Source organism: Vidua chalybeata, chromosome 21 (assembly GCF_026979565.1).
Source record: "Vidua chalybeata isolate OUT-0048 chromosome 21, bVidCha1 merged haplotype, whole genome shotgun sequence".
NCBI classification, from domain to species: Eukaryota; Metazoa; Chordata; class Aves; order Passeriformes; family Viduidae; genus Vidua; species Vidua chalybeata.
This window is the reverse complement of record NC_071550.1, coordinates 10766574-10780349: the sequence shown is the minus strand read 5'-3', so window position 1 is coordinate 10780349 and position 13776 is coordinate 10766574. Positions and strand designations below refer to the sequence as shown.

The window sequence follows — 13776 nt, the reverse complement described above, 5'->3', positions numbered from 1 at the left end:
CCACAGACATGCCTGTTCTCTGCACCAGCCCCATCAGTCATCCTTTTGCTTTTCAGTAACTGGTGTTATTTCAGCTTCCAATCAATATGTGACCCCATGACAAATTGACCTGAAAAACAGAAGGAGATTGATACTTTGCCTCCCACTTTTCCTCCTACTACAGATTCCAGTTAAGAGTCCCTTTAAACCATACTGTGGCTGTGTGCTCTCCCCAGAGACCTCCAATAAGAATAGTGAATCCGAAGAAAATGGCACAGGGAAAAAGCACAATGTCAAAGCATTGTCACCCCACTGAGCTCCTGCCAGACCCTGAACAGGGGACAAAGCGCAGGGAGAGGAACAGAAGGAGAAATGAGAGCTACAAGTGGGCACTGAGGGAAGAAAGGCTGCCAGTTCTGACTTGAAACAAAGCAGTTCCCCCAGTCCTGACTTCCCAAGAGAGACAGCAGACCTGAAAACTGTCACTAGTCCAGGTATAAACACCAGCTGTTCTGCAAAGGGGAAAAGGGAAAGAAAAATCAAACCTTCTCTTTTCTGCAGTGGCAGCTGTTAGGGAGCTACTTAAAGCTGTGGAAAGATAAATGAAATTCTTTTGCAGATGGTTGAACTGGCAGACTGCAGGCAAAAGCAGACCAGGAGCAGCTCCTGCATATTCACACACACCCCCATACTGGGAGCTGCTGGGCTCCAGTGGCTCAGCACCTCAGCACAAGCACCACTGGTGGGAGCATGACATTTATTTCAGCTGATGATTCCTCCCTGAGACTTCTAAGACCAGAAGGAACAAAACAATCATCCACTGGTTTGTTTTCCTGCTAAAGAAGTCCATAAGTACTAACAGGGGACTCCATATGTTGGCTGGTTAAACTCGTTTGGGTTTCCACCTTCCAGGAAAAGAGCCAGTCTGGGTTTGACATTTGAGTGATGAAATCCACCCCATCCCTGAATAAACACTTCACTCCAACCAAAGGGAAAGACAATTTTGTATGCAGCCTTATACTGAGAGACATGTCACTTATTAATCACCTCCAGAGCATCGTTCCCATCTGCACAGCACACACTGCTTCATTCCCCGTGGATATTCAGTTCCTCACACTGCACACATTGCACTCAAACCAATTGAAAAGTTTCCTTAAACTCAGGGGTTCCAGGGAAGAACAGTGGATGTAGGTATTTGTAAAGTGGTCTTTTTGACTCCTTGTCCTTATTCAAGACTCCCCAGAGCAGGAGTCCTGGCAAGATGTTCTGGCCACAAAAAAAAAACCTTTGAAAAAATAAATGGTGTTCTACCCTTTAAAATCCCTTTAAAAATTCCCTCCTTGAGTGTAACAGCTTTTACATTTTATTCCAGAGGTAGCTGTGTTTTAATTGAGGTCAAAATGGTTCTGTACAGAAAGAATCTTGGCATCAGCCACTGCAATTTAGAAATTAATTGGTCAAATAAATAAGATTACACCAACTCCTTGCTGCAGTGTAAGGTCGTTTACACCTATTAAGTACCGGGAATTGTTAATGTTTTTCCAATGTATTGCACAGAAAGAAGGGCAGATTTCTGAATATTGCCTATAAGCAGCATAACAGCCCTTGAACTGTAGTAGAACTGGAGTTCTGCATTTCCTAGGAATTACCAGCATCTGACCCCTACTCACCCAGAAAAGGAGCTGGCACAGTCCTTGATTTTCATGGTCAGAAACTTTAAAATAAGTAAGTTATCTCACTGTCCCAGCTGGAGAAGGACAGAGATCACCTGCAGGCTCTCCCTGTGCAGAACACGGGAAACAGCTGCCCCCAGAGCCCATCTCTGCATCCTCACAATCCCAGAAGAGACTGAGGAGCTGCAGGATAGGGGCCTGAGGAAAATGAGGGCACTTTTCTGGGATGTGCATCCCTGCACCCTCCTCTCAAACCACACACCAAGGTCAGAGTGGTCCTAAGTAGTGCAGAATTAGCGAATTGTGGAATGATTAAGGTAGAAAAAGCCCTCTAAAATTATCAAGTCCAACCATCAAGCCAGTACCAACACATTCACCACTAACCTATGTCCCCAGGGTGCCACATCTACACATTTTTTGAACACTTCCAGTGATGGACACCATCACTGCCCTGGGCAGCCCATTTCAGTGCTTTACAGCCCTTTACATGAACATTTTTTTTCTAAAATCTAATATGGACACTCTCTGGTGCATTTTGAGGCTGTTTCTTCTCATCCTGAGCAAGAGGCCCCTGCTCCCCAGGAACACTCAGAGAACAAGTTGACATCTTTCCAAACAGGAGTGCTTTTCTGAACACCAGATTTGGAAGGGTTTCAGATGTTTAATTTTGAGAAGTTAAGGGATAGTTTCCCTGTGCAAACACTAGCACAGAACAGTTTGGGATGTAGTAGCAAAAAGCCCCTTGACTTAAGGTCAATAAAAGTGAAAACCCCATTTCTACCCATTCCCTCTCCTGGACTCAGTGGTTATAACACTGACAGTCCCAAATAAACCTGTGAGTTTGAACCTGCCCAGTGCTGCTTCCAGTCATTGTCCCCAGCAAGAGCTGCAGTGCTGGGCAGTGTCACTCAGTTCTGCTCCACAGGAGATGGAATTGCATTGCAGGAAAGGCCAGACAAACACACAGAGATTTCTTGGTATAACTTCTTGGTATGTTTGAGATAACATTTTAAACTGATCTGGCACTGATCAGCCCAGCTGAATCTACAAGACCCCCAAAACACCGGTGAGAAAACAGCACTGAGAGCAGGGCAGCAGAACCATCCTACACCCAAATTCTCTGTCAAACTGGGACATTTCAGGTCACCAAAATGCAGGTGTCTGGTACTATTTGAGGTGTTCTGGTGCTCCTACTGCCCTCTGAGACAGAAGTGTCCCTCAGCAGGGCCCTTGTCATGCTGCCAACCTCCTGCAAGTGTCTCAGACACCTCAGACAGTCTGACAGACACCTAAACCCTGCCAGAGGTGACACCTGCCACCAGAGTCACTCCTCTACCATGCTTCTCATTGATATCACAGTTCCATGCATGTTTACTTATTGAAAGCCTGGCATGGAAAAACTCCTTCCATGGAGAAACTCCTTCCATGCTTTTTTGTGATTTTGTCCTACAGAATGTCCAGGGGAACACCTGCCCTCCACAACCCCTCTTGCTGCTAGCCCACAGTTGCTGGCAGGACCACCCTGAACACAACTGAGCAGAGCCATAGACTTGCTCTGCCCAACTCGACCTTCTTTGTGCAGCTGCTGAGGCCAGGACAAACACAAAACACCACAAGGGCACACAGAAAGCAGACAGGAGCCTCATGCCCTGCCTCTTTTTCCTTGCCTGTCTCTCATCAATATCTTCCCCACATTCCTTTCCCTTCTTGTTAGGACAGGCACTGCCTGTGTTCCAGCAGCCCAGGATCCCTTAGGAAGGGAATGAAGAGCAAGCAGCTGGTGCTGGGCACAGAGAGTCTCTTCCTCTCCCTCTGCCCTCCAGGCATCTCCTCTTGGAGAAGGTGCTGCAAGGGGCAGCTCTCCTGGCTGACCAGGCCTGCAGCAGCCAGTGGGGATGAGGGCAGCCTTCTAAGGGTATGAAGAGGTTTGGATCCCTCTCCTTCCCCTCCTGCCCTCTCTGCCATCCCTGCCTGGACACTGGCTCAGCCACTGGGTGCTGGCAGGCAGAGAGGGCAAAACCAGTTTGCTACAGGGCTGGAAACAGGTTTTATTGGCCCCACAATTAACTCCTGAGTTTCTGCCATTTATAGGAGAAGTCAGGATCACACCTGGGATTCCTTCCACAGAGCAGGAACAGGAAAAATCTGTACTTGTACTGCCCAGGGTGAACAAAAGAAAATCCCAGTCCCAAAATGTCACTGGCCTGCAATAGCAAGCTCCAAGCAAGGACAGTACCACCTTCCTCAGAGTTCCTGGTATCTCTATAAATCCTGATATCTTTACCTATATAACCACTAGAGCTAGTCATATCAATATAATTTATGTCTTTTTTTATGGCTGCAGCAAAGAATTTGAAAAAAAATTAATTGAAAACAATCCCATGAAGACTTCAAACCTCTTTGAACTTCAAATTGAAAAAAGAATCCAAAAATGATCCAATAATTCTGACTGAGAATCTGTCATTGTGGAGTCTTTTGGGAATTTCTTCTATTCCTCCAGGTGACCAGAGGTCACATTGTGTCTCATCCTCTGCCTCCAGTCCTTAATACTGCCTGACCAGGCAAAGCTTGGGAGATACAAACTTTATGTGAACCTCAGGTGAACACAGGTATGGGACACAGAGCACAAATGTGAGGGCTCCTCAGCTCCACAAGGAGCCTAAGGAATTTTTTTTTCAAACATGTCAGGTCACAGGTGAAGCTCTAACCTTTTGTGAAGGTGTTGCCCAGAGCAGCTGTAGTGCCCCTGGATCCCTGGCAGTGTCCAAAGCCAGGCTGGACAGGGCTTGGAGCAACCCGAGACAGTGGGAGGTGTCCCTGCCCATGGCAGGGGGTGGCACTGGATGGACTTTTTGGTCCCTCCTAACCCAAACCAGTCTGGGATCCTGTGATTCTATGAAGCTCTGCGTGAACTTTGAGCCATTCCCTCCTGTAAAGTCCAACCCTTCAAAACCAATAAAGTCCTCGACAATGTTAGTTTTTGCACTGAAAGCCAAGACTTGCTCCAAGATCCTTCCCTTATTCCCTCCTTTCCCTGCCAGCAGCAGCCACCAGCCTGCACAGGTTGTTATTTCAGCTTCCTGCAGATGCACAGGTACAGATTCCCATCACTTTCAACTGATGCCAGAGACAGGGATCTGTGATAGCATTGAGTCAGGCTGATAACAGACAAGTTTCAGCACCACTCGGCTGATAATTACACAGTTGTGAAAAATACACCAGTTGGCAACAAGCAGGAAATACAGAGTTTGCAGTCCTTTGGAAAGCAAGAGAACCTTCTGCCCCAGTGCAGCATACAGCTCTGTGCTCTCAGGGCTTACAGGCACCACACGTGCACTACCCTGAGAATCCTGAGCCTTCTGTCTCCAGAGTGGGACATTTGGGAGCTTTATCCCAAACTCCACCATCAAGAGAGACCCCTTCCCCACACACAACCAAGCACATCCCGATGAGAGAATGATGGAATCTCCTGAGTGGAAGAGACCCACAAGGATCAGAGTGTCCAGCCCCTGGAGCTGCATGGAAGAGCCCAACAGTCCTCTTGCTTTGCTGGTGTGTCCAAACAGTGCTGAAGCCCTCAGATTATCAGCCTGTTACCACGCAGAGCCCACGCTGAACCTTCACATGGATTTTCAGAAATCCCTAAATGCTGCAGAATTCAACCTGAGAGGAGTCACACAGGAGCAAATGCTCACCATGGGGCTGCAGTTCCATGGACACGTAAATCACCAATGCTGGTTTATCACCATGGAATTTCATGCTGTTTCATTGTTACATTTGTATTTATTGTAGGATCAGGGCAGTGAATTTTAAATTAATGTCTCATATAGGCAGAAATACCAGGAACAAGAAATAATGAGTCTGATTTCACCATGACTAGTGAGCTTTATGCTTACTCTTAAAACACAAAACTAAGTCTATTATGGGATAACTATTTCATCAGATTGTTAATACTGAATATGCATGTGAGTGTGTGTGTACAAGTATTTATTTTCACATAAGTATAAGCTCTTTCTTGCATAAAATGAGAATAGCTAGTATAGAAGGCCCAGCAAAAGCAACAATTCTAATACATATATAAGACATTTCTATTAAAAAAAAAAAAAAACAACAAAACAAATCCTACCATGACTGGCTGAACTCTCTTGTTTATACACCAAGAAAAACCTACCCTGCTCCCTTCTCCTTGTGCTGTTAAAATTACTTGTGTCCTGTAGCACAAGACAGAGAGGTCACAACATCAGTCACCTGTTGAAAATGGTCAGAGCATGCTCAGGGAATTGACCATTCATCCCAGTTTCCTCACACACCTTGCTAGCTGCTGAGGTACAGCCTCCTTTCCCCCTTCCTCATCATTAATCAATGTAAATACTTGTAGTGTTCACTTACAAATAAGTGCAGGAAAGTAAAATAATGTACTTGATAATCTTATCTAAATCACAGAATCACAGAGCTATGGAATGCCCTGAGCTGGAGGGGACCCACAAGGATCATCCAGTGCAGCTCCTGGCCTTGCACAGACACCCCAACAATACCACCCTGGGCATCCGTGAGAGCTTTGTCCAAACATTCTAGTTTGGCTCCAGCCAAAAGAAAGCATTTTCAAAGATGTAAAAGGAGTTAAAATACAAGTATTCTCCCTTGCCCTTCCTACATTTGCTTTCAAAGTGTTGAGAAAGTGCAGACAGAACTGTGATAGCAGGACTATGACATCCAGAGCTGGATGTGCTAAAATATCTTCAGATAACCTCCAAGCAAACAAGCCTGTGAAATCCACTCACCTGAATGTGGTCTGCCCAGTTCTCCTCAGTCATGGTTTTCTGAAAAGACAAAATCACTGCTGAGCCATCTTAGGAAAGGGGGGGGGGAATGTTCCATACAGCAAACTAGAAATGAACATCTTTCATTGTCCCCACTGGCATCACCTATGACCAAGGAATGCAACTTGGGACACACAGGACACCTCAGCTCCTCAGTGTCTCCAGCTGGGGCACAGCAGAACACAGCTTGGATGAGGGAACTCTTACACCACAGCACATGAAGCATAAAATTTCCCATGCAGTTTGTGCCCAGACTGTTCGTCTCTCCAGCCAGCCATGGGGAGCCACCCTGAGGGCTCCAGCCAAAGGAGGGATTTCAGGGGTCATCTGCAAGGCTGAGCCTTCAGAATATAAAAATACAATTTTTCTCAACAGTCAAAAAAATGAAAAATCCTCTGGAATCATGAGGTCTGGGAAAAGAAACTGATAAGCTAATATTCTCATTCTAAGGCAGTTCAGAGCCAAACTTGGGGAGAAACTGAGGAAGGGACCTGCTCTCCACTCTGCCAAGAACTGCATGAGACCCACCATGAGTCTCACCCCAGAGCTGGCAGAGGAAACAGGGAGTGTCAGTGTCACTTTTATGGAAAGATACAAGAGCAAACAAGGACCAAGAGCCTCAAAGAAAACAGCTTTGAGATATCCAAGCATGTAATTTAAATATTACTGAGATAAAGGAGACATTTAACCAGAGCTCAGACACAGCTGAGAATGGTAAACAGAGAGCACCAAAGAGCTCTCAGAAGAAGGGACTGTGTCCAGAAACAGCTGCCAAATGTACCTTAATGGAATTAACTGGCCAGCTTGGATACTTTAAAGCAAGCAAATTCTCCAAAACAAAGGAAGTGGAAGGCCAAAGAGAGCAGAACACCAGATCACAAATCCATTCCCTCTCCTAAACAAATACACCTGGAGAAATGCTCTGTGCTCCCTCTGTGGATGGCCGAGCTCCCTACAGTGATGTCATCCAACATTAAAGCTCTGAGATGCAGGAGGCTGAAGTGCTCCATCCTCCCCAGCTCCTCTGGCAGTGGGTTTGGCAGGCAGCAAAGACAGACCAGAGGCTTCCCTGATGGACTGGGAGGGCTTGGGAGCAGAACTTGAAAAAAAACCTTGATCATAAACTATTAATACATTTTGATTATCTCAAGTTATTAAAAATGTAAATGTAATAAAAATCCTCATTCCTCATACACAACACAGCACGTACCTCAACAAATCTCTTGTAAAAGAGGTATTTCAGGGTTCTCAAGTGCCGCTGATTTATGACATTAGGGCAGAGAGCTGAAAGAAGGAAAAAGACATTTAAGTACGCAGCATTTCCTGGAAGTTTTACTGTCTAGACATTACACTTTTCCTTCCCCAGTGTCAGACTGGGTTTGTGGAAGGCAGGATGCCCTCACACTTGGAACAATGAAGGACAGACTCACACACTGTCAAGCTTATCTCAACTATAAACTGTTATTTACACTTTCATCTGTGATTAGCAATGTTAATTCTTGGTCTGATATCTCTGCTTCCACCACCCCTGAGCGATAAGATCCACTCCCTGGTTCAATATGCTCCACAGTCAATGACTTCACACCTTTAATTAGACAGCATCCTCACATGGGCACCGCCTCAGTCTCTAGAGGCTGCATTCTTTCAGGTTTAATTGGACCTGTGTTGTTAATTCATTCGGGCAGTTGTGAACAGCTCACTCAGGATGTAAACTTGTGGCTGAAGTTTATCCAAGAAAACACAGATCCATGAAAGAGGCTCCACATCCACACAAAGAGGGTGGGGAATACCGCTTTGCTGAGCTAGCAAGCCACAGTTATTATTTTTATTGCTGTCACCTTCATTAGATATGGCTCATTACAACTGCAAAACCTAAGATGTTCACACAGCACCTTGTTTTGAAATCCAGTGCAAGGAGAGATAAAGGCTGGAGATAAAAGATGAAGTGGCATTAGCATAGGTATCTGTCAGTTCCTGCTGGATGCTGGGCTGCCAGTACAGGGAAAGGCTTCACCAAAGCCTTCCTTGGGCTTTCCGATGAGGCCAAAACCATCTCACTGGGAGCTCCAGAGGGAGCAGGGCCAGCAGTCACAAACAGTCACAGAGAACAGGAATGTGAAATTCTCCGTAGCCTCCCTTGAATTAGCACCCACAGGGAGAAACTGATTCCTGATTCCTTTGTGTGCCCCACACAGGGCATGCCCAAGGACTAAACCCCAGGAGAACAAAGAGTGATCTCTGGATACCAGAGCCTGGGATCAGAGGGATGTGGATTGATGTCCCACTGGTTACAGCAGCTCCTCAGAGTGCCCTGAAACATCACCTCAGAATGTGAGCATTTCCATCTCAAACAGAAATGCTAAAAGCTGTTATTTTTAAGTTAATCTTCCACAGTGTGGCAATAAATCCTTCCCCTCAAAGTATCTGAGGAAATTACTGCAATTATCACACAGGATATTGCACCAGTAAATAAGGTGATCTTTCCTCTGGATATTGTCCCAATATCTGGAGGAAAACTCATCAGCTCACGGAAAGGAACACTCTCTAAAGAATATAAGATCAACGTAAAAATTAGTAACACCACCATCTAACTTAAAGTTTTCAAAGCTCTTCAGAAAGAACCATGGCATGACCCCTCCAGGCCACCCAAAAGATCCACTGAACAGCTTTTTCTTTGAGCTTCTAAAGGAAATATCCAAAGCACAGACTGTGGCAGAACTGGGGGATTTGAATGCTTGCCTTCTGTATGGAAAAGACAGAGAAACATGGATGGACTGGAAACATGCTTGAAGGCACTGGTGACATATTTTATTCTGACGGAGCAAAGGAACTGAGTTTGAATTTGGGTTTCTATATTTTATTACAAAAAAAAACCAGAGAAGGATGAATCAAAAACACACAGAGAGGTTGGACAGAGAACAGACCAAGAGCAGCCCTGGGAGAAGGACCTGGGGGTGCTGTGGTTGAGAGCTGGACCTGCCCCAGCCCTGCTCAGGTGAGACCCCACCTGAAGAACTGCCCCATTCTTGGGCCCCAACTCCTCTTGGAATGGGTCCAGAAGAGGCCACAGAGCTGTTGCAAGGGCTGGAGCCCCTCTGCTCTGGAGCCAGGCTGGGAGAGCTGGGGGTGCTCACCTGGAGAGGAGAAGGCTCCAGGGAGAGCTCAGAGCCCCTGCCAGGGCCTGAAGGGGCTCCAGGAGAGCTGGAGAGGGACTGGGGACAAAGGATGGAGGGACAGGACACAGGGAATGGCTCCCACTGCCAGAGGGCAGGGCTGGATGGGAGATTGGGAAGGAATTGTTCCCTGGGAGGGTGGGCAGGCCCTGGCACAGGGTGCCCAGAGCTGCTGTGGCTGCCCCTGGGTCCCTGGCAGTGCCCAAGGCCAGGCTGGACAGGGCTGGGAGCAGCCTGGGACAGTGGGAGGTGTCCCTGACCATGGTGGGGCTGCCACTGGACGATGTTTAATGTCCCTTCCAACCCAACCAGTTGGGGATTCTATGAAAAACATGAGGGTGAAGGGTAACATGCTAAGAGAGACAACAGAATGGAGAGCTGTGCTGGTATTTACCACCTGAATTAAAACACTCTGGAGGAAAATCACCGTGGAAGCCATGGGCAAAAAAAGGGGAATAACCTCCTGCTCTGATAAGTTGTACAAGTCATTCCCTTGTTTCTAACAGAGCATCTTCTGCCTGGTGAGGGCTCCCAGGCCTCAGCTGGGGCTCTCACTGGTTACTGCCTGGACATGGGCTGGCAGGTCTTCGAGCCCTGAGGATGTGTGGCCAGCTGTGGGTCACCTGTGCAGCTGTGGCCAGCTGTGGGTCACCTGTGCAGCTGTGGCCGTGCGCAGCCCTCTCCTGCCCTCTGCTGCCCCGCAGCGCGGCGCTCCCGGCAGCGCGGGCCGGCCGGGGGCGGTGACACGGACGGAAATCCCGCGTTAAACCAAACGGACAACTGGGTGCTCAAGCCAGGGAAACATTCCTCCTGGTTCATGTTGAGAAACCTCTGGAAGCCCACGGCAACCACTCGCTCACAAGCTCAGAGGTGCTTGTCTGTCACTGTCCTAGCACAGCCCCCCGGTACCGGGGCTCTCGGGTACCCCTCTCTCTCCTCTGTCCGTCCACTTGGATCTCCCTCCTTGGCACGGAGGCACTAAGCCCAACAGATGAGGCTGTTACACTTCTTCGAGCAGGAACCTTTCTACATCAGACTTGGGAATTGTCAACGAATAACAGCACTGAGCTCTCCCTGTGTCCTGGCTGTGCCAAACCACAGCAGAGAACAGACTCAACCATGCCAGCCTGGGGACAGGGCTGTTCCCTCACCTCTGAGATATGTTTGGACTGCAACTTGCATTTGTAAAGTCGATCTCACAGGGTCTCCAAAGACTATTAAGTAATTAGCTTGGAAAAGCTACAGGCTCTTTAAGCCAGAGCACACTGACCCAGGTGTGAGGAAAGACTCTATAAACCTCAATTTCCTCAATCACACACCACTTCTGCCCAGGTTCTTCCTCCCCAATAAGGGTAATTAAATGAAATCCTCATACAGTTTATTGGGACACCTTTGGGATTTGGCAGAAAATCTCCCACTTCCCATGCCCTGTTAGGGAATTAACAGGAATACTGAAATACAGCTCTGAAAAAAAACCAGGAGGACTAATCTAAGAGGACGATATTATTTTTTTTTTCTTTCTCTTGAGGTGTGAGATATTTTTTTAATTGGGCCAACTCCCGTCTGGCTCTGAAATTTAGGGCTGGCAGTTCTCAGGAGTGTTCTCAGTTGATAATGGACACCTCAGCTGTCTTTGGCAGTAAGTGTGATTTATTGTGAGTGGGCAAGAGTGAGCTCAAGCAGTGAAATCTCCAAGTCGATTTGGAACTGCAAGAACTGAATCACACACAAGTTTGCCTTCTCATACCCAGAAACCCCATCCTCCTCCATCCTTCTCATCAAAGCCACTTCCCTCCCTGCTGCTGCTCTCAGGCTCTCACGGCGAGTGGGAGTCACAGAGAGGAGGAGACCGAAAGCAGCCACAGCATCAGACGAGCCCTGGTGAGGTGACAAGAAGTGTGAGCTCTGCCTCACCACCAGCGTTTGGGGGAACGGCTCAGAACAAGAGAAATGAGGGTTTCTTTTATCTGTACACTTTGCCCAGCCTGCTTACTTTTTGTGTACTTTTCCCTCCCAGTCAGACTTGCTTTTACTAATGAATGGAGAAAGAACACCCAGAAATGCAGCAAAAGGGAGAGGAGAGATGGGAAGACAAAGAAAGCCACATTATTCCAGCTGCTAACATTTCCCAGTTCAGTTCCAGCATGCCCAGCACTAAGGCAGCAATTCCTCTGCAGGTATTCATCCCCTTCCAAAACACTTCAAAGAACACTGACAGCCACAGTTTAGCAATGTGTGAATTCCTGCTCATGGTATGATGTAAAAAATAAACACCTACTGTACTGCATGGGACTGTGGGAGTCGCCCGGCACTGGTTTTAGCTGAAGTCCAAACCAGGTGCCCACATCCCCTCTCACACCAGCAGAGGTGGGCAGCCCTCTTAAGCAAGGACTTGCCCTGCACTACAGCCACTGCAGTTTGCATGGGAGAAAGGGCTGGAAGGACATTTGTCTGGAAGGAATGGGGTCTGTATTTACCCCAAGGAATATCCTCACCAGTGAATGGCTGTGGAGGGCCAGAAAGATCTGGCCATTATCAGCAGCTACAACATCTGGAAAGCATCACCAGGTTGAAACACACTACATCCCATGGAGTGCACCTGAGCCCAACACATGCTCCTCTTCTAGATTTTTCTTTTCTTTAATTATTATTCATCAGGATTTTGCATGTGAACAGTTACATCATTTCACCTCTACCATTAGATCATGCCCTTGGTGGAACTTTCATAAGGAAAGAGAAACAACTCTTTTCTCTTTACAGATCATCGAAGACAACATAGCCAACTGAATGCCCAACACTGTCAAGGAGGGAAAACTACTGAAAACTAATGAACTCCTGGGAAGCTTTTAATTTCAAAATAAATCATTCCCATATGCCTCAGCTTTCACATGAACGTGCTGGATCTAATTAGATCCCCTTCTCTTCCAGTGAGGGTTTGAAAAGTTTATCTTGTTAACTTTTGAACACCAGTCTGAAGATGGGAGAATTAATATGCAATAGTGTTGCTGACAGGTGAAACTAACCAAAATTTGTGTCTAGAAAACCCTTTTCAGTCCAAGAAAAGAGAATTGCATACCTTGGGTTGATGATGGGAACATCTGCAGGGTAAAAGCTAACTGTGCACCTAAAAGGGCTGGTGAAAGGCCCCAAAGAGAAGGAAAAATCAACAGTCCTCACTAAGAACTAAAGCAAGGCAGATTTTGTTAGAGATCTGCTGATGAAGCGGCTGGTGAAGTGATGGAAAATGTGCCACTTCTCTTGCAAGGCTGCAAGAGCCTTAAAATTCCCCCCACCAACCCTAGTTTATGAAAAGAATACAAAGGGCTGGGAGGCTCCTGCTTCCCAAGGGTTATCTCCTCCCAGCTGATGCACCCACAGCTCAAGAAAACAGATCCCCAGTGAATAATGACTTGCTTCTTATGCGAGAGGAATGGAGTCATAACTCAGAGCTGACCATGGTGTGTTTATGCAAAACCATGCTGAGGTCAGGATTTATTTCAGATCATGGCAGAAGCAGTCTATCAGTCACCAGCACTTCATTCTTTGACAGCACAAAGTGGTAATTCCCACAACTTGCCAGCTTTGTTTTTTCAATATCATTAATTAAACCCTGAAATTCCCCAGGATAAATGACAGCAAAGATTCCTTGATGACCATGGAAGAAGACAAATTGACTTTGTTCTTTATTACTGAGATAACTCCACAATATGTTGTAATATCCCATACCTGAGTCAACGTTGAATCTCTCCAGGAGCCTGAAGACCAGCTTACTGAGCACCCTGTGGTTAAATTTTTCGGGTTTGTACTTGGACAGGCCTTGATATGGTCTGTAACAACATCATAGAGACACATCTGTGGCATTATCTAAAGGATGCTTCCCAAATAGCAGACATTTAACAGCACAGGGATTGGGGTTTGTGGGATGTTGAGAAGGACAGGCCCCTGCCTTTCCCAAGATACAGTGAAAAGCCAACAGCACAACCACACAAATTTCAGTCAACCACTTAAGCAAGTCCAGAGGCTCATTTTAAAGAAAGAGAAAATGAGCAACTCCTTTTCATCTCTTTTTCAGAGCTGACAGCAACTATTGCAGCTACACTGTGACTCCGACTGTGCTGCTGGCTCGGAGTT

At 46.7% G+C, this 13776-nt stretch overlaps 1 protein-coding gene across 8 annotated transcripts in view; it reads right to left on the bottom strand.

Annotated features, from left to right (window-relative positions):
• Positions 1 to 13776, bottom strand: part of EXD3 (exonuclease 3'-5' domain containing 3) — a 254749-nt gene that overhangs the window by 145449 nt on the left and 95524 nt on the right. For all 8 annotated transcript variants that reach the window (XM_053961998.1, XM_053962003.1, XM_053961997.1 and 5 more), the window contains 3 exons: positions 13372 to 13472; positions 7683 to 7756; positions 6434 to 6472 (listed from right to left, as the gene is read on the bottom strand). In XM_053961998.1, coding sequence (XP_053817973.1) covers positions 6434 to 6472; positions 7683 to 7756; positions 13372 to 13472 — 214 coding nt within the window. The remainder of the gene's footprint in view (positions 1 to 6433; positions 6473 to 7682; positions 7757 to 13371; positions 13473 to 13776) is intronic.